Source organism: Arachis stenosperma, chromosome 6 (genome assembly GCF_014773155.1).
Source record: "Arachis stenosperma cultivar V10309 chromosome 6, arast.V10309.gnm1.PFL2, whole genome shotgun sequence".
NCBI lineage: Eukaryota > Viridiplantae > Streptophyta > Magnoliopsida > Fabales > Fabaceae > Arachis > Arachis stenosperma.
Genome location: NC_080382.1, coordinates 89,365,127 through 89,386,959, shown reverse-complemented (window position 1 = coordinate 89,386,959; position 21,833 = coordinate 89,365,127). Strand labels below are relative to the sequence as shown.

Sequence of the window (21,833 nt, the reverse complement as noted above, 5' to 3'; positions counted from 1 at the left end):
GTGTCTAGTGTCTATGCCTTGAAGCTATGAAAGTCCCATGAATCCTTCACCTTTCTTAAATGAAAAATGTTTCTAATTGCAAAAGAACAAGAAGTACATGAATTTCAAATTCTATCTTGAAATTAGTTTAATTATTTTGATGTGGTGGCAATACTTTTTGTTTTCTGAATGAATGCTTAAACAGTGCATATTTTTTATAGTGAAGTTTATGAATGTTAAAATTGTTGGCTCTTGAAAGAATAATGAAAAAAGAGAAATGTTATTGATAATCTGAAAAATCATAAAATTGATTCTTGAAGCAAGAAAAAGCAGTGAAAAAAGAAAAAGCTTGCCAAAAAAAGAAAAAAAAAAGAAAAAGCAAGCAGAAAAAGCCAATAGCTCATTAAACCAAAAGGCAAGAGCAAAAAGCCAGTAACCCTTTAAACTAAAAGGCAAGGGTAAAGAGGATCCAAGGCTTTGAGCATCAGTGGATAGGAGGGCACAAAGGAATAAAATCCTGGCCTAAGCGGCTAAATCAAGCTGTCCCTAACCATGTGCTTGTGTCATGAAGGTCCAAGTGAAAAGCTTGAGACTGAGTGGTTAAAGTCGTGATCCAAAGTAAAAGAGTGTGCTTAAGAACTCTGGACACCTCTAACTGGGGACTCTAGCAAAGCTGAGTCACAATCTGAAAAGGTTCACCCAGTTATGTGTCTGTGGCATTTATGTATCTGGTGGTAATACTGGAAAACAAGATGCTTAGGGTCACGGCCAAGACTCATAAGTAGCTGTGTTCAAGAATCAACATACTAAACTAGGAGAATCAATAACACTATCTTAATTCTGAGTTCTTATAGATGCCAATCATTCTGAATTTCAAAGGACAAAGTGAGATGCCAAAACTGTTCAGAAGCAAAAAGTTACAAGTCCCGCTCATCTAATTAGAACTAAGATTCACTGATATTTTGGGATTTATTGTATATTCTCTTCTTTTTATCCTATTTTTTTTTTGTTTCTTGAGGATAAGCAACAATTTAAGTTTGGTGTTGTGATGAGAAGATAATTTATACGCTTTTTGGCATTGTTTTTAGGTAGTTTTTAGTATGTTTTAGTTACTTTTTAATATATTTTTATTAGTTTTTATGCAAAATTCACATTTCTGGACTTTACTATGAGTTTGTGTGTTTTTCTGTGATTTTTAGGTATTTTCTGGCTGAAATTGAGGGACTTGAGCAAAAATCTGATTCAGAGGCTAAGAAAGGACTACAGATGCTGTTGGATTCTGACCTCCCTGGACTCGAAGTGGATTTTCTGGAGCTACAGAAGCCCAATTGGCGCGCTCTTAATTGTGTTGGAAATTTGATATCTTGGGCTTTCCAGCAATGTATAAAGTTCATACTTTGCCTGAGATTTGATGGCCCAAACTGGCGTCCAAACACCCACCAAAGACCCTTTTCTTGCGTAAAACGCCGGAACTGGCACCAACGCTAGAGTTAAATTCCAAGGATGGCCTATGCACGTGAAAGCTTCAAGGCTCATCCCAAACACACACCAAGTGGGCTCCGGAAGTGGATTTCTGCACCATCTACTCATTTTCTGTAAACCTAGTTTACTAGTTTAGTATAAATAGCACTATTTACTATTGTATTGGGAGTCTTTGACCTTTTGGGAGTTCTTCGAACCCTTTTCACTATTTATACTAGTTTAGTATAAATAGCACCATCTACTCATTTTGTTCTTATGTATTTTCAATGGTGGAGTTTCTACACCTCATAGATTAAGGTGAGGAGCTCTGCTGTTCCTCATGAATTAATGCAAGTACTATGGTTTTTCATTCAATTCACACCTACTTCTTCTCCAAGATATACTCTTGTACTTAATTCAGTTAAGTCAGACTGAAGGGATGACCTGTGACAATCACCCTCTATCTTCAGTACTCGCTTAGCCAAGATTTGCGTGCCTGACAACCACAAAGCGGTCTACATGATGTTCAACGTAGTCATTGGATGACAGCCAGAGTATATTCTCTTGGGTCTCTAATCAATGATTCACATCATCTCTCCTGACAACAGAGCATCTGAATCTGAGATTAGGATCTTCGTGGTATAGGCTAGAACAATAGAAAACATTCCTGAGATCCGAAAAGTCTAAACCTTGTCTGTGGTATTCCGAGTAGGATCTGGGAAGGGATGACTATGAAGAGCTTCAAACTTGCGAATGTTGGGCGTAGTGAGAGTGTGCAAAAGGATCAATGGATCTTATTCCGACGCTAGTGAGAACCGACAGATGGTTAGCCATGCGGTAGTTGAACCCGGTGTTTTTCATCCGAGACGAGAAATCTGACAGTTGATTAGTCGTACAAAAACTGTAGAGGACCATTTTCACTAAGAGGATCCTACAGCTTGCCATGGAAGGGAGCACGCATGACTGGATGAAGACAATAGGAAAGCAGAGGTTTAAAAGGAACAAAGCATCTCCAAACGCTTATCTAAAATTCCCACCAATGAATTACATAAGTATCTCTATGTTATTTTTTGTTTTATTTACCTTTTGATTGTCAATACCTCAAAACTATTTGAATCCGCCCGACTGAGATTCACAGGATGACCATAGCTTGCTTCAAGCCGTCAATCTCCGTGGGATCGACCCTTACTCACGTAAGGTATTACTTGGACGACCCAGTACACTTGCTGGTTAGTTGTGCAGAGTTGTGAAAAGTGTGATCACAATTTTGTGCACCAACAACAGAGCATTCGAATCCGTGAGATTAGAACCTTCGTGGTAGAGGCTAGAACCAATTGGCAGCATTCCTGAGATCTGGAAAGTCTAAACCTTGTCTGTGGTATTCTGAGTAGGGTATGGGAATGGATGACTGTGATGAGCTTCAAACTCACGAATGTTGGGTGCAGTGACAGTGTCCAAAAGGATAAAGAGATCCTATTCTAACACTAGTGAGAACCGACAGATGATTAGCCGTACAGAAACTGTACCTGGACCATTTTCACTGAGATGACGGATGGTAGCCATTGACAACGGTAATCCACCAACATACAGCCTACCACAGAAGGAGCCTTGCGCGTTTGAGAAAGGAAGATAGTAGGAAAATAGAGATTCAGAAGACAAAGCATCTCTAAAACCTCAACATGTTCCTCATTACTGAATCACAAGTATCATTCATTTCATGTTATTTACTTTTTATAAACAAAACCATTTTGATCATTAATCTCCTGACTAAGATTTACAAGATAACCATAGCTTGCTTCAAGCCGACAATCTCCGTGAGATCGACCCTTACTCACGTAAGGTATTACTTGGACGACCCAGTGCACTTGCTGGTTAGTTGTACGGAGTTGTGAAAAGTGTGATCACAATTTCGTGCACCAACAGTGCTGCCCAGCTTCTCAGTGCTTCTCTGCTCGACTACTTCTCAGTGCCCTCTACTTCATGCCGATAGTGCTGCCCTGCTTTAGCGATGACGACGACCCTCAGTGATGATTGGTTCTCGGCACTTCTGTGCCCCTTTTTCCCCAACATTGCTACCCCTGTTCTTCTTCTTCTCTACTCAACTAAGCCTTTCCCTATTCTTCTTCTCAGGTAAACCGGTATTTTCTTTTTTGTTTAAAAGAAATAATTAATATTGATATTCTAAATTGGTGTTCTGCTTCTCAGTGAACAGGAAAATTTTTTTTTTGGAAAAAATAATTAAGCTTGAGCTTCTGATTCTGAAATCCCGATTACTGTTATGATTTTAAATTTTTAATTACTTTTATGATTACTAATTCTTGTAGTAAACTATTTATTGTTTTGATTTTTTCTCTGATTTGTTCTTATGTTAATTTATGCGGCTATTATTGATTTTTTATCCTTGTTATTGTAAGGTTTCTTATTGTTCTGTTTATTATGCTGATTATTAGTCTGAACTTCTAATTTGTTACTAGTTATTGTTGACAATATTTGATTTATCTTTGATTTTTATTTCTATGATTCTAATTCTTGATGTTCTGTTTGTAAGTTTGTTGTTATGAGTTTGATTTTTTTAATTTCTATTTTTATTATTCTATTTCCTTGTATGTGTTTGTGTTATTGCCTTGTATGTGTTTGTTCCATTTTCTTATGCCTTTGGTTTTGCAGGACTCTCATCAGAAGCCACTTTAGAGTAGAAGAACCATTGCTTCCTAATATTCACCATGTATGCACCTCTTTCCCCTAACTAAATCAATTTATGCATTAGTTCACTTGGCAATTGTACTTAGTGCCTCGTAGAATTGCTGCTCAATTTCAATTTGTCCTTACAAATTAATTTTTTATCCATTTTACATTAATTATATTGTTGGAATGGTACTCTATGTGAAAATAGAATGAAAAAAATTATAAACGGACATAGATTTTATGCTTCTTTTTAAGTAATTTGTGTGTACTAAATATAATTTTAATGTATAAATATAATTTTTTATGAATTTCTAATGGCTCCATTGAGTTTGACATGCCATTCTCAATTGCTTATTATTTCAATATAGAAACTGATTTTTTTGTTTTTGTTTCTTTTGTCTCCTGATATGTAAATGTTCGATTAGGTGCATGTTATCACTTATGCTTAGATAGAAATTTTCAGTCAAAAATGCCAAATTGTTAACACAAAAGAAATAAAACATAAAAGTTAGTTATGTTGATGGAGTTTGGTTGGTTGAGTCTTGAGAGAGTGTAGTTCTACTGAAAATTTGGTAGTTATTCATTGGAATAGCGATTAACTCCTTCTTTTCTACAAACAAAAATAATATTTTGAATGAAGGAAGCATCGACAACATATCTGCATATGCTTAGATCAGATAACTGTTCTAACAGCATAGGTATAGTTGCACAAAATCGCAAAGAAAATCATTCTCTAGACATTCATAATTTGCTTAACTTATCAACAAATGTATAGAAATGCAACTCTTCCTATTTTAAGGATAAACATTTTATATTTTGTTCTTGAAATTGTAATTTTGTTGCTTCTTTTTCTACTCATTGGAAGTAATTTTTGTGACCTTTTAAATTGTTACTTTTGGTAGCATATATTGATTGGTTAAGTAGTTTATAATATTCTTGTGCTTGAATTATTCGTGAGGTTTGGATCATTAGAAACTAATACACGATTATAGACTTGTAGTTAAAATCAAAGTATTAATAGAACCTATCATTTGTTAATTTGTTAGGAAAAGAGAAGAAAATTTCGTTGAATAGCTGACTATCTATTTCATAGTTGAATTCTCATTTTCTTTCCTTCTTATTTCCTATTTTTTACTCATGGAAATAATTATATTACATTAAGCTTGTATGATATTTTTGTGTTAGTAAATCATTACACATTAGGTTCAAAAAATTCATTATGATATACTTCGTGTTGAACATGAAACATATTTACTAGTACTATTCCTTAAAAAATAATTCACCTAATGCTTAGGCTTATCGTCTTTTCATTTTCTCGTCTTTTCATTTTCTTTCTCATGCCTGCAAGTTTACTAAAATAGATAATTCTCTTTATATCTTGTGCATAATAATAAAAGGGAGGGATGATGAAGAAAATAATATTTCTACCTTGCCCAGTAGTATCTCAACAAATCAACCAACTATGTTTGTGAATATAGATACTAATGTAGATACCTACCGTTTTAAAGAAGCAAGTATGCGGTTTAATATATTTATCTCACTATATCAACTTCTAAGTCTTAGGTGTTGTTTGTTTGTATTTTTTTTATTTTTAATGTGCAACGAGGAACTCAGATGTATAATGTATAATGAATTTTATAGAAGCATGATCACATTTGCGATAGTATTGCAACTAATTAACTACGTATTATTTTCTAGCAAATTTGCAACTAATTTGTGATTTTGCTTTCTCATTTAGAATAGCTTTGATTTAGCGACAAAATTTCTAGAAATTTGATTAAGGATTTTCAAAAATTAGCTATAAATTTGTTACAAAATGTGATAGATTTGCAATCATTATTAGCGGACAACCTGCGACGAGTTAGGTTCGAAAAAATTTCTCGATAATTAGCGTCAACTAAGTATTCCATTTTGTCTACGAAGTTAGTTTAGATTTAGCAACAAGTCTACTGTAGTAGAGTTTGTTGCTAATTAGCATCTACTGTTTAATCTATTTCTTCTATATATGGAATTAGCTTTTACTTTAGTGCTGGATTTGTGACTATCTATTCGGTCGCTAAAAAATTTTTTGATGAATTAGCGACTGTTGTGTTTGCCTCACTGATCTGCGACTTGTAATTAGTGAGGAAATCATTAGTTGCTAGGTAATAGCTAATTCATCATAAATTATATTTTGCGTCAGATTAACGATGATTTTACGACTATTTTTGTAGTAGCTAATCAGCCTAATTCTTGTAGTGTAAAATTTAAACAAATAATTTTCTCATGGTTATACAATATAATTTTAAAGATTTTGCTTTAGTTGTAGGAAACAAAAACCGTAGGGACCTATCCTATTTATATTAGTTACCCAAATACCCAAGTATTAGTTATACACTACTCGTATCACTATGTTAAGTTGACTATCAAATACTAGGAAACAATTAACATTTATGAAAAATATAGTTAATCAGTGAAAAAAATAACATGTAGAGAAATAAAAATAAGAACTCCTATTGGGGGCAGTTCAATTTGAAAAAGAGAATTGCAAAATTGGTGAATATTAGAACATTAAGATCCGTCTTACGATTGGCTGGAAAAGCTTTATTTAATAAAGTCGCTTGTTTAAAAATCTAAATCTAAATCTCTAATTTAAAATAAAATAGTCCCTCAAGACACTTAGAGTGGTTTATGGTGTCGAACTAAGTAATTCTCAAACACTTTAGTTTACGCATATTTTTATTTTGGCATTGTTTAATATTATTTGGTTTTGAGCAAGTAATGCACAACAGTATTTTGATAGAAGATAAAATAATTTACATATAAAATCATTTAATAATACCATATTTTTATTTGTTTGTGTTTAATATAGCAATAGTGCAACAAGTGATTGTATGTAACTTCGGCTCCGTTTATTTTAGGAGATAGGATATTGAAATAGGGATACAAAGACATAAAATTATATTTGATAAATAAGATATAGATAGAAATATTGTGTATAAGGACTATTTTATATTCATCTTAATAGGAAGAATATAAAAATACTAACAAAGAATGTAACTTAATAGGAAGAATATAAAATTATATTTTTCTTTTCAAATTTTTTAATGAAAAAAAATAAATTAAATTTTTATAATTTATTCTAGTTTATCACCAAATAAAATAATAACACAAAATTTTGTGTGTCTTGTTATTAGTGTCTTATCTTGTCTTCCTCTCACAAATAAACGCAGCTTTTAAAGTCGTTTTCATCTTTTAATCAACAAAAGAGACCGAAAGAGAGTGTGGGTCTCTGTTGTTTACATTATTATTACACAACCCCCCTTTTCCGTTCCGATATTCTAACGAACTCAAGAATGGTAGCTGAACACGCATACCCTCACTCAATCTTCAAAACTCCAACTTAACACCACTTCACACGCCTTTAATTTTCCGCTACCTTTCTTAAATAATGAGAAGAAAAACAGCAACAAAAGCACAGCATGGTTGGTTATGCATATACCTTTAATTCTTAATATATATAGGACAAGAATAAGGCACCATGATTGAAGAGCGTTAAAGTTTCATTTCAACTACTAGCAGTAAACTAATATTAATGGATTGGTCTAGCTCTGGCATCACTACATGGTTTAGAAGGCATCATCACCACACAAAATTGAGAGTCGTTGGCATTCTTATTTTGAGTCAACTTGTTTCTCTAACTCTTGCTCTCCTAAGCCTCACTTCCTCTCTCATCTCCCAAAAATTTGGTATCGTTATTATTTCCCCAACTCTTTCTTCTTATTCTATTTATTTGTTTGTTTTTGTTAAAGAAAATTTCTGCAGTTTAACATACATGTTGGACATATTATACAGGCGTTTATGCGCCTCTCACTCAGAGTCTCTTTGTCTACGCATCTTTGGCTTTGGTTTATGGAACCATCTTGCTCTTTAGGAATCAAAAACCTCTGGTTTGTATCTATATATATGAAGTGAATTTGAATTTGAATTTAATTTAGGTTTCATGAGTTGCTTATATTGATCTGTGCAGGGTTTTTGGTATTGGTATTTATTGTTAGGTATTGTTGATGTTCAGGGCAATTATTTGGGTAAGACTCTGCCTCTCTTTCTATTGTTCTTATCTATTTTTAGAAAAGCTGACGCTAATCTTTTTCTGTTAAATTTAGAAGATACACTAGAACTAGAACTAGAATAAGAAAACTTTGGCAGGTGAGATTCAGATATTAGCTAAAATCATTTGAGCTGGTGAGAAAGCAATTGTAGAATATTTTTATGGGTTCCCCCTTTGTATTTTGGTCAAGCAAGCATTTATTTATTGCCAGACCACCCAAAATGGAGAAATTATTGTATGCTGGTGGATACATTTTATTCATTGAGAATTATTGTTATCGGGTGAATATTTTTTATTAATATTAACCAATATTTTAAGTTAATACTTTTACTTTAAATTATTAAAATTTATTGTTTAAAATTTAATGTAAAAAGACTTTTTTTTTTAATATTTATTACTATAAGGTTTCACATATTTTTAATTGTCATTTTATGAATCGATAAAATACAACTCACCTAAATACTTTGTCAACATGTAATAATTTCTCCCAAAATCGGTATATAGGTTGGGTAATTGGGTTATAAACTATGGTCTATGCATATATTTTGAATTTCTTTGTTTCTCCTGTTATGGATGGAAAAAATGAGTTTTATATATATACTAAAATATATTAATACCATTGTCATTAGAATACTTTTTTCTTGGAAATTCTTGTGTGGTCTTGTAACACATTTAAGGTTTGCACTAGTTTTCACGGGTAAATTTCGTAAATAACATAGTTGGATATTATATATGAATATCCTAGATATAATTTAGTTATAATTTTTTCCTGATTTCTTTTATATAAATTATCGGAGAATAACACGATTTTACAATTTTAATGTAAATTACTGCATGTTGCAACGATTAGTTAGTAGTGTGTTATTCAGAATCACTACATCTCACAATTTACTAAGAGATATACGTGGAGTAATTTACCCATCTACTAAATATTGTAACTAGTGATTTTTAGTTGGACAGGTATAAATTGTGCCAACTTGTTACCATTTAGCTTCGCACAGAGGAATATAAAATAATTGCAATAAATTTTTAAACTGAGAATGCTTGCAATAGTTAAAAAACAATAGTTATAAAAATTTACTCAGCGTAAATCGTTCCATCTTGCAACAGAGTACAACTAATTTTTTATATAGTTATTGTAAATATTTTTATAGCTTAAAAATTTTTATTGTAGCACTTTTTATAATAATGGTAAGCATTTTTATAAAGTTTAAAAAAATTTATTACAAGCATTTTTTATAATTATTATAAATTTTTTATAAAATTAAAACTTTTTTATTATGCTCATTATTTTATACTCCTTTAGCAAGCTAAATCGTGCTAAGTAAGATTTTTTATACTTATTTTTTATAATACGATTTATATTCAGTTTAACTAAATTATTTTATACTGACACCAAATAGGATGGTGAGTTAGCTCCTTTCTCTCTCTCTCTCTTGTTGAGGTAAACCGTAAAGCTCTTTTGAGAGCAGTCGTCGTCGCCTCAGTTTAGATCGCGGTGGCCCTCTTATGCTCCTGTCTCCTTTAACTTTTAATTTTACCGCCATTTTCGTTTCTTCTCTCTCTCCGTCTTTTTCCTCCTCTCTCCTCCCTCTTTCCTTCTTTTCCTCTGTTTTCCGTTTTTTCTTCTGCCTCCGCTCACACCACTCCGCCGCCACTTAATCTCCTTTCTTATCTCCTTTCTTCTTGCTTTCGGTTTCTTGGTTTTTTTTTTTTTTGCTTATTTTTTTAGAGATTTAGATTTATGATTCAAATCTAGATTTAAGATAACCTTTTTTCGAACCTGAAATTAGCTCTGTGTTCTTGATTTTATAATTCATCTGTGATTTTTTTTTGTAGTGGTGTTTTGGTTCTCTTTTTTTGTTGTTGGTGGTGTTCTAATGATGCTGATCTTATCAGATTTAAAAGAAAAACTTTTCAAATAAATAGTTTTAATTATAAAAAAAATATTTAGAATCAGAAAATATTCAGATTTATATGAAAAAAAAGAAGATATATCTTATTGGCTTGTATCACGTGCGTGTAGATACAGAAATAAAAGAGATTTTGTTCGATTTTTGTTTCTACTTTTTAAAATTTTTAATAATCAAATATTAGTTTTAGTATCATACTATAGTTCAAGACATGAAATATTTATCTTCTTATTATTTATGTAGAATTGATATTTTTTTAATATTCCTAAGTGTTATTTGATTTTCTTATAACTAAAAATTTGTTTTTTCCTGTCAAAAAAAGTTAGGATGGTGAGTTATATCCCTAATAAATCATAAGATGTTGCAGTGATTTACGTGAATGACACACTACTAACTAATTTGTTGTAGGTGCATCGGTTCACGTTAAAATTATAAATCGTATTACCTATAATGATTAAATCATGTAATCCTGTAATAATTTACATAAAAAACACATAAATATAACCAAATTGTATTAAGATATTCATGTAATTTATCCCATTTTTACAATGCTCTTTTTATTCATAATTTTTTAGAATAATATTAAAAGTTAAGTAAAAAAATGAATGATTGTAAATTCACCTTAAACATACATTAAATATATTTTATATTAATTTATAAAAAATAATACTAAAAAATAATAATATAAAATTATCTTATTTAACTTAATTAATATCTAATAATTTTATATATATAATATCTATAATTACATATTTATTTATATCTAAAATTATTTGTTTATTTTAATAATAATTAAGGAATACAAAATAAAAAGTAGATACATTTTTAAAAAAAAGCAAATTATGGCTTCCAAGTCCCAAACTTTTATTCTGTGAATTTTAGATATTGAAGCAATTTCCACAGCGCCACCATTTTACTTTTTTGGCCTTGTATGCAGTTAATAGTTAAATTTAGAATTCAGAATTGAAGCAATTTTTCCTGTTATTTTTTTGCTTCTATTACCTTGTATGCAGTTAACAAAGCATATCAGTATTCGTCAATTACTAGTGTGACCCTACTCGATTGTTGGACAATACCTTGGGCCATTCTATTCACATGGATTTTCCTTGGCACAAGATATTCTTTATGGCAGTTAAGTGGTGCAGCTATATGTGTACTTGGCCTCTGTTTAGTCATGTTTTCTGATAGTGAAGTTGGTGGTGGAGGTAATATTTCTTGATTAATTCTATTGGAACTAAGTCTTCTGAATGTTTTGTAATAATGATAAGATTGTCTTATAGAAAATAATAATCCAACGCTAAATTTTTTATTTTTTATTTTTTCTAAAGGCGGTTCAAAGCCTCTCTTAGGTGATGTACTTGTGATTGGAGGAACACTTTTCTACGCAATTAGCAATGTTGGTGAGGTATGTGAATCAAAGACTATTTATCTTAAACTTTATGATTATAGACGAAGAGAAGCAGATAACATCTAGAATAAATCACTGAAGAAAGCAAAAGTGGATTTTACTAATAAAGAGAAAGGTTAATTACAAGTTTTATGTCTCACAATAATATTCGATATCTAAAAAATTTATAAATATGAGATACTATTTATTTTAGAATAATTTTTAAAATTGAGTTAGGCGCGCACTTAATTTTAAAAAAATTCTACGATACTAAAGCTCATTTTCTTCTTCACGTACTGAACTAAGATGGATCACCTTCAATTACAACACGTATCTACGAAAACCACCAACTTCAGGTGAGCACATGTTGCTCAATACATCAACTATAATTACATTTTTTAAGAAATCAATTATATTATTTTCATCCTTAAATTTTTACTAAAATTTTGATATTATTTTTTAAAACAAATATGTATAATATTAAATGATATATTTTTTTAATAGAAAAAAAATTATTGTGAGTTGAAAAAATGCAAACAAGAAAGAGAATAGATTTTGAGTAAAAAAATTTCCTTAAATCTTAACACAATAAGATATCTGTGTCATAGTCTTTGACACACTCCAACGTTATTTTGTCGGTACTTGAACTTACTTAACCTCTTGAGCTAAAACTAAGTTAGGCTAACCCTTAGTATTTAGCAAAAAAGTTAAGAACACAAAAGAACACAAGAGAAAGGAAGTTTTGGTAGAAAGAACACTTTATTATTCAAGTATTTATTACAAATGACTCATCCATCCAAACTCTAACTTTCACCCCCTATTTATAGCCATCCACCTCCTAAATGGATGATTAGGATTAATCTAATCAACGGTCCAAATTGATCATCTAGAACTTTCACTACAAATATATATCCTACCATATTTCTCTAAATACTTCTAGATTATTCCATACTACTCTTCATACGTATATATACACCCACACTCTTCTAGAATACTCTATGACCTTCCAGAGTCTTCTAGAATCTTCTAGGCTATTTCAAGACCTTCTAGGACATTCTAGAACGTTCTGAAACCATCTATAGCATTCTCAAACACTCCTGAAAATCATACAAACACTGTTAAATTTAACCATCTAAAATTTACTGTGACATTCTTCCCAACCTATTGCGCAAACGTTCTCATCATGTTCTGTTCATGATAGCGCTCTAGGTGTTCTTGAAATTGCCACAAATCTTCACTAGCTTCCCAACTAGCTTCAGTTATCGAGACTCCTTTCCACTTAATCAAGTATTGGATACTTGGTGGTACTCCTTTCATAATGCGATTAGATAAGATCTCTTTGATTTTCTTATCAAAGGATCTAATCATCACAAGAGGAGCACGATTTGAGTCACCTCTACTCAGTTTCTCTCGGTCTCCATGATATGATTTAGGCATACTTACATAGAAGATGGGATGGATCTTCATAGAGGAAGGGAGTTGTACTTTGTAAGCATCCTCTCCAACATGCCCAATGATCACAAATGGCCCTTCATATTTGTGAATCAATCTCTTAGGAACCTTGCGAAAGGCTTTGAATTGTTGTGGAAGAAGTTTAATCATTACCTTGACTCCCACTTGATAGGTTGTATGCCTCCTCTTCTTATCTGCCCATTTTTTCATCATCTTTGTGGCTTTGTCGAGGTAAGAATGAGTGACATCTTCTTGTTCTTCTCAATACTTAATCATATGATAAGTTTCAGGGCTCTTTCCTAAGTAAGAGGAAGAAAGAGAGTGTACTATAAGTGGTTGTTTTCCTGTCACAATCTCGAATGGACTATTCCTTGTGGACTCACTCCTTTGTAGATTGTACGAGAACTGGACAATGTCTAGGAGTTTTGTCTAGTCCTTCTGATTAGCGCTTACGAAATGCCTCAAGTAATACTCGAGTAAGGCATTTACTCTCTCCATCTGCCTATCAGTTTGAGGATGGAATATTGTCGAGAATTGAAGTTCCGATCCAAAAAGTTTGAACAACTTTATCCATAGTCATCCTGTGAAGCGGGGATCTTGATCACTGATGATGCTCTTAGGTAATCTCCAATACTTCACCATATTCTTGAAGAATAATTGTGCTACTTCCTCTGTAGTGCAATTAGTATAGGAGTAGGTATAAAAGTATCATATTTCGAAAATTAATCCACTATCACGAGGTTAGATCCAAACTCCTCAGACTTCGGTAAGGCAGAGATGAAATCTAGAGAGATACTTTTTCACAGTCGCTCTGATGGAGGCAGAGGTTCCAACAACCCACTTGGTGCTTTATTTTCAATCTTATCTTGTTGGCACACAAAATAAGTCTTCACATAGCTATCCACTTCATCTCTCATTTGAGGCCAATAATAGGAAGATTCAATGAGTGCCAAGGTCCTTTGCTGACCTTGGTAACCAGCCCACTTGGTGCCGTGCCATTCTCTCACCAAATTTCTTCTTAGATTTTTCTACTTAGGGACGTATAGTCTTCTCCCTTTGGTGTAGAGAAGGTCGGCTTCTAGCAAAAATATTTTGGTCTTACCTTCTCTAGCCAACTCTACCAACTTCTTGGCTAATGGATCATAATGTAACCCTTCTTTGTTGATGCGTATAATGTCTTCTTTGACCAAGGAAATGGCTGTCATCTTATATGGTGCTAAGACAGGCGGCTTTGCTTCTAACTTCAATTCAATCTTATGATCCACCTTCCTCTTAGATGGTAGTTGCTTTGGCAACTCGTAAGGCATCACATCCTTATTCTTTTCAAAGACATCCTTTATTTCAGGGGGAACAACTTCTCCTTCAAATGTTGACTTCTCTTATAGTAAAGCCAAATATATCATCTCCCCCTTCTTGAACCCTTTCTTAAGTTGCATAGCAGAGAGAATCGGTGGTCGTCCTCCAACTTTAGAGACTGTAGGGACTATGCATGGAGACCCTTTCTCCATGACGCATAATATGTCGTAGTAAGGTATGGGTATTAAATTTGCCTTTGTAAGTCTATCCCGATAACTATCTTGAAATAATCCATGGGTGCCACTAAGAAATCTACAAGACCCTTCCAAGAACTAAGAATAATCTCAACCCCTTTTGCTACTCTCTTAAGAGGTTCACCCTTGGTATTCACGGGTTTGAACCAGCCATTCTTTTTGCTGATCTTCAACCCAAGCCTCTTTGCTTCATTAAGCGTGATGAAGTTGTGTGTAGTACCAGTGTCGATCATAGCCATAATGGGTTTTTCATTGATAAAGGATTTGACATGCATCAAGCCTTTCTTTTCTACAAGGCTTGACTCTTTGCCCTTCACAGCCTTTCATTCTTCAGTGATAGATGCCAAAGTCCCTACTTGGGACAGTCCTTCATTTGGTGTGGTCCCTTGCACACAAAGCATCCTCCTTTGGGCACAAAAACTTTCTTCTTTTCTTCGTACTCTTTTTTTGAAGAGTACTAACCTTCCTTCTTGGTTGAGAAACTCTTCTCCTTGTCTCCCCCACCTTTAGTAGAACTAGGCTTGGAGGAAGACTTGGGTTTAGAGTCTCTCCGATAATACTCAGTGAGTGATTCAGTCACCACGATGGCCTCATCGATATCCTTAACATTTCTTCTTTGTAATTCTTGTTTCACCCAAGGTTAGAGTCCAACAATGAAGAAGAACAACGTATCCTCTGATGCTAAGTTAGGGATTTGAAGCATGAGAGTAGTGAATTCCTTTATGTAGTTGTTAATCGTACTCTTGTGCTATAACTCCCTCAACTTCTTTCTTGCTTCATAGACCACATTCTCAGGGAAGAATTTTCATTTCAACTCCCTTTTGAAATCTTTTCATGTGGCTATGTTGAAAGTATCATTCTCCATATCTACATATTTTCCACTCTACCACAAAGTAGCATTATAAAAAAGGTAGAGAGCTACAGTGCATACTTTTATTGCTTCTTCGACGATCCCTTGGCCTTCGAAATACCACTCCATTTGCCATAGGACGTTGTCTACCTCTCGAGCGTCCCTCACGCCCTTGAATTCCTTTAGCTTTGAGAGATCAATCTTTGTCGTCTCCCTTATAATGGTTGGTCGAGATTTTGCCTCCTCGAACCAAACTCGAACTTTCGCAAATAGTTTCAAGAAATTCTCAAGCTACTCTTCGATTTGGAGCATGTTTTCTTTGAAAGCATCTAGTTCTTCCAATACATGAGTCTTGAGGGTCTCCTTGTCGTATTCTATCCTTTGGAAGCGCTCATCCATAGAGGATAGAACATTCTCTAATATCGAAACTCTCTCTTCTAAGAAGTTAGAGTTCTTACCTCTAAGCTCACTTGAAGAGCACACCTTTTTGCTTCTCCATTGAGAAGGAATAGTATCCCTTCCCCTTTGAGACTTAACATGCTCCATGGTTACACTAGAAGTCATACTCACAAACCACTTGTGCTCCTCTCGAATCTTACTTTGATGCCAAATAGCCATGACCTTGGACATACTCCAATGCTACCGTGCTGGCACTCGGACTTACTCAATCTCTGGAGTTAAGACCCAGTTAGCCTAACCCTCAAAATCTAGCAAGAAAGCTAAGAACACAAGAGAAAGGAAGTTTTGGTGGAAAGAACACTTTATTACTCAAGTGTTTGTTACAAATGACTCATCCACCCAAACCCTAACTCTTACCCCCTATTTATAGCCATTCACCTCCTCAATTGATGGTTAGGATTAAATCTAATGGGTTAAGTATGATTTTGGTCCTTAAGGTATAGGTCGAAAAAAAATTTTTTTCGTAACCTTTTTTGCACACAAAAATTGTTCCTAAAGTTTAACTTAGTTTTAAAATCATCATTCGAACCCAAATACCCTTCTCCTTCTTCACTAAAATACCTAGTTTCTATTATTCTTTTTTGTTCTTCTCCATCACAGCAGCATCTCTTCTTCTTTTTGCTTCTTCTTCATCACAGCATCAACAGCAATAATAATAAAATCAGAAGCAAACTCAATGTAATTAACAAAAGAAATAGAATCAGAAATAGAAGCATAAACAGAATCAGAATTAGAAGCAGAAGAACAATCATAAGCAGAACAAATCAGAATTAGAAGAACAATAAAATCAGAAGTGCAACAACAATGAAATCAAAGAAACAGAATTAGAATCAAAAGCACAAAAATAATGAAATCCGAATCAGAAGCAGAAGAACAATCAGAAGCAGAAGCAGAACAAATTAGAAGCAAAATAAATAAAAAATTGAAACACTAGAAGTCATACTCACAAACCACTTGTGCTCCTCTCGAATCTTACTTTGATGCCAAATAGCCATGACCTTAGACATACTCCAATGCTACCGTGCTGGCACTCGGACTTACTCAATCTCTGGAGTTAAGACCAAGTTAGCCTAACCCTCAGAATTTTGCAAGAAAGCTAAGAACACAAGAGAAATGAAGTTTTGGTGGAAAGAACACTTTATTACTCAAGTGTTTGTTACAAATGACTCATCCACCCAAACCCTAACTCTTACCCCCTATTTATAGCCATTCACCTCCTCAATTGATGGTTAGGATTAAATCTAATGGGTTAAGTATGATTTTGGTCCTTAAGGTATAGGTCGAAAAAATTTTTTGTCCGTAACCTTTTTTGCACACAAAAATTATCCCTAAAGTTTAACTTAGTTTTAAAATCGTCATTCGAACCCAAATACCCTTCTCCTTCTTCACTAAAATACCTAGTTTCTATTATTCTTTTTTGTTCTTCTCCATCATAGCAGCATCTCTTCTTCTTTTTGCTTCTTCTTCATCACAGCATCAACAGCAATAATAATAAAATCAGAAGCAAACTCAATGTAATAAACAGAAGAAATAGAATCAGAAATAGAAGCATAAACAGAATCAGAATTAGAAGCAGAAGAACAATCATAAGCAGAACAAATCAGAATCAGAAGAACAATGAAATCAGAAGTGCAACAACAATGAAATCAAAGAAACAAAATTAGAATCAGAAGCACAAAAATAATGAAATCCGAATCAGAAGCAGAAGAAACAAAAGCAGAAGAACAATCAGAAGCAGAAGCAGAACAAATTAGAAGCAAAATAAATAAAAAATTGAATCGGAACCCTAGGGAGGACCAGCGGCGAAGACGCGAAGCGGCGGCAAGGTCAGTAGCACTGGCGGCAGTGGCGGCAGTGGCGGCAGTTCCGGCAATGGCAGAGCGCGACGGCGACGAGGCACCCATCTTTCTCTCCTTGGCCATGAATTTTCTCTCTCTCTCTCTTTGCGAGCTCTTCGATGGCGGCTGCAAGGCATGGTGGCAAGGCACGCGTCTCTTTTCTCCCTCGCGAGCTCTCTCTCCCTCCAATTCTGATTTTTGTCGAAGACGGCGACTCCAAGCCTCACCGGTGCTGCCCTCCCTTTCCCCTCTTCTTCCCTTCTCCATTCTTCTTCTTCCTTCCCCCTCTCGCATAATTCCCTTCTCCCCCTCATCCGTTTTGTTTCTCTTTTTTTCTCTTTTTTTATTTTATAATTTATTTGGTTAGGAGTAATTTGGTAATAAAATTTAAAATTTAAGTAAAAAGGACAATTTTTAAATTAAGTTAAACTTTAAGGATGATTTTGTGTGCAAAAAATGGTTAAAGACAAAAAAAAATTTCAGCCTATATCTTAGGGAACAAAATCATACTTAACCCAAATCTAATCAACGGTCCAGATTGATCATCTAGAACTTTCACTATAAATATCTATCCTACCACATTTCTTTAAATACTTCTAGATTATTTCATACTACTTTTCATACTTCTATATACACCCACACTCTTCTAGAATACTCTATGACCTTCTAGAGTCTCCTAGAATCTTCTAGGGTATTCCGGGACCTTCTAAGGCATTTTAAAACGATCCAGAACCATTTAGATCATTCTCAAATACTCCAAAAAATTATACAAATATTATTAAATTTAATTTTTTAAAATTTACCGTGACATTTCAAAGTCTTTTAGAATCTTTTAGAGTATTTCGAGACCTTTTAAGGCATTCTAGAACATTATTGAACTATTTAAAAAATTTTTAATCATTTCAAAAAATTATATAAATATAGTTAAATTTAACCTTCTAAAATTTACTAGTGATACATGTGACTAACATATAAGGATTATAAAATAAGGTGTCTTTTATTGTTATTTTTTAAACTATTTGATACAAAAATAAAAAGTGATATTCATCATTGTCTCTCTCACGGCATAGACAAATTAAACACCAATGTCTTAAGCAATATAGAGCTTCCCATAAAGTAAAGTAAAAGTAAAAGTAAAAGTAAAAATAAATAACTTAAACATTAAATTCACAAGATCTATTTGCTGCAATTTCGTATTGACAAATTTTCTCAACCTTATTGTAATATTTGTTATCACCTCCTTTTTAACGTAAGAATATAAAAGAGAAGAAATATTTGATAAAAAAATTTAATTAAAATTAATCAAAATTTATTTTAGATAAATTTTAACTTTTTTTCTTTTTAATATTATCGAAAGAAATCCAATAGACAAAATCTACAATAAATAATTATTAAAAAAAAACACAATTACAAAATACACTCAAAAGAGGGATTCTTTTAATGCTATTACTACCTACAACAACGCACTCACAATTACAACCACCTTTGGTTGGCCTTCTCCAACAATAGACCGACTTCAACCCGGGTACGCAATTGACGTCTCACAATTAATCAGAATTTAAAAATTAATCAAATTTTAAATATAGTTATTAGTAATAGCTATATTTAATTTAATAATAATCCAAAGACATAACAATATTTTAAAATCAAAAATATTTTTAATTTTTTCATCTATAAAATTTTATCCTTAATACTATAATTAGTATTTATAATTAGTGTCAATCATATCTATTAAAATTCTGGTAAAAGACTGCATATATATATATATATGATTCCTTTAAGATTGTTGGTGTACTAAATCCTGCAACAGTTGGTACTTTATGTGGACACGTGTTGCAGTTAAAACTGAGCCACTACAGTTATAGTGAGGCAGAAAATATCAAAATAAATTTTAACATGATAGAACTTCCATTTAATTATAAGATGGTATCAGAGCTGACTCAATTCAATAATATTGTTAAGCCACCCAATATATTCCAGATGATCATTTTTTAGAGAGACGGTGTATTACAATTCTCATATATTTTAGAGATACGACCTTTAAATTGTGAGTAGGATTGGAAATAGACTAAGTGGCCTTCCAACAGCCTACAAAGTACAAACCTATCTTATAAGCCTAAATATATTAATATATCAAGTTAAGCGCAAATTACTTTTATAGGTCTATCAAATCTTAGGACTACTTTTAAAATATAAATAAATATATAAATATATAAATATCTTTTTATATTTAAAAATTATTAAAAATTTTAAATTTTTATATTTTATCATAAATATTTTTATATATTTTAAATACTTTAAAAATTCAAATATTCTTATAACCATTAAATTTGTTATATTATATATAAGTAATTTTTTGGTTAAAAATTCGTTTTTTAAATAATTTTTTTATTTTTGTTAAAAAATTATTAGACCAATCTTTTGACAGACTTTAAACTAGGCTAATCTCAATAATAGATCATTCTTAGTATTTAAAAATAACAAGTATAATTACCCGTATGATACACGTGATAAGATTGAAATTATAATTTTAAATTATTTTTTAAAATTAATTTAAATTATAATAATTTGATTAATAAAAAAATAATTTGTTATGCCTTGTTTGTTTTTTTTTTAAATTTAGTATTAATTGGATTAACTCTAAAATAATTATTAATGATTTTAATAATCTATTTTCTTCAATAAATCAGACATATATACTGAATGTGATCATAAATAATATAGTAATAGTTAAATCTACCAACAAATATATTGGCTATTATCACACTTTAAAACAAATTAAATATAAAGGCTATTAGCACTCACTTATAAATCTATAAAATCGCACTGTCTTTAATTCGTGCAAGGGTTTATTTATCAAATAAACTTAAAATATAAACAAAAAATATTTATAAAATGGACCTAGCATCACTTGAAAGAATCATGAAAAATAATCAACTTACCTTATCATCCATAAGAACCATTTCTATGTAAGTTGTGTTGTTCTTGTCAAATTTGGATGAGACTTTTCATAACCTTATAATTATTGTCTTTATTTTTCAAACTTTTTTCATTATATAATCTATCATAGGTAATACTGTTGATAGAATCGTATAGTTAGTATCCCTTAGGTATGAAAAATAATAAACAGAAGTTCTATGTCTGAGGTACGAATTTTCTAGATGATAAATAATTGTAACAATTCACTATTAATCCTTATATATTTACACACACTAATTATACACGGTAATAGTTAACAAATATTTTCAATGGAGATACTTACTAAATAGATATGTTATCGACATTAATTATATGCCAATATTTTTAGGAAAGAGCTAAAAGAGGATATATATAAATATATATAATATTATTGCTATATAGGAAGCATACATAAATTGCTACATTTTTTTATTATATTATACAACTTAAAATTATACTATCATGTTATTATTAATTCTAAATACTTGCTATAATTATATCAAATTTAATTATGAATCTAAATAAATAAAATAGATAACATTTAATATTATTTTTTTCTCTTTTACATTCAATATTACTGTAAATATAAAAAGTAAAATAATTAATGAAAAAATATGAGTAGAAAATAAAACATATTAATTAAAATTTAATTTGTTATCTAATTAATCTTATATCCATACGATATAACTTTACAAAAATATTATGAATCACAACCTTTTTTATTCTACAAAAAAGAAAAACACTATATGTGGCCTTTAGTAGTACAAAAATAATTATAAAAATTAATTATTGATATTGATATTAATCATAATTGATTATTAATACTCTAATTTTTTAAAATATATTTTACCTTTTTAAAATATAATGCATGTACCGTGTAGACTTTATTATTATTATTATTATTATTATTATTATTATTATTATTATTATTATTATTATTATTATTATTATCCACTAATTAATATCAAATTAAATGGGTCACTATTAATGTGTTCATTAATTATCTCCTAATAAAATTATTATACTTGAATGAGAATTAGAACTATATCAATTGATATAATTAGAATGATTAAAAATATCGATGATTTATAAGTAGTTTAATAACACATTAAATAATAATTTGATATAATTATAATGAAGATATTTTTTTAAATTAATATAATCATGCATTATTCACGAGTTAATTGTAATATAATTAGAATAAATTTATT

General features: G+C 31.5%; 1 protein-coding gene across 3 annotated transcripts in view; it reads left to right on the top strand.

The window, feature by feature from the left end:
• The first annotated feature begins 7,423 nt into the window (after positions 1 to 7,423).
• The window catches only part of LOC130932679 (uncharacterized), a 36,468-nt gene continuing 22,058 nt past the window's right edge, over positions 7,424 to 21,833 (top strand). For 2 of the 3 annotated variants that reach the window (XM_057862072.1, XM_057862070.1), the window contains exons 1-5: positions 7,424 to 7,853; positions 7,960 to 8,054; positions 8,135 to 8,192; positions 11,142 to 11,333; positions 11,457 to 11,533. In XM_057862072.1, the coding sequence (XP_057718055.1) occupies positions 7,700 to 7,853; positions 7,960 to 8,054; positions 8,135 to 8,192; positions 11,142 to 11,333; positions 11,457 to 11,533 (576 nt within the window). In that variant the 5' untranslated portion in view covers positions 7,424 to 7,699. Of the gene's footprint in view, positions 7,854 to 7,959; positions 8,055 to 8,134; positions 8,193 to 11,141; positions 11,334 to 11,456; positions 11,788 to 21,833 lie in introns of those variants that run through there. The other variant, XM_057862071.1, reaches the window with a different exon arrangement.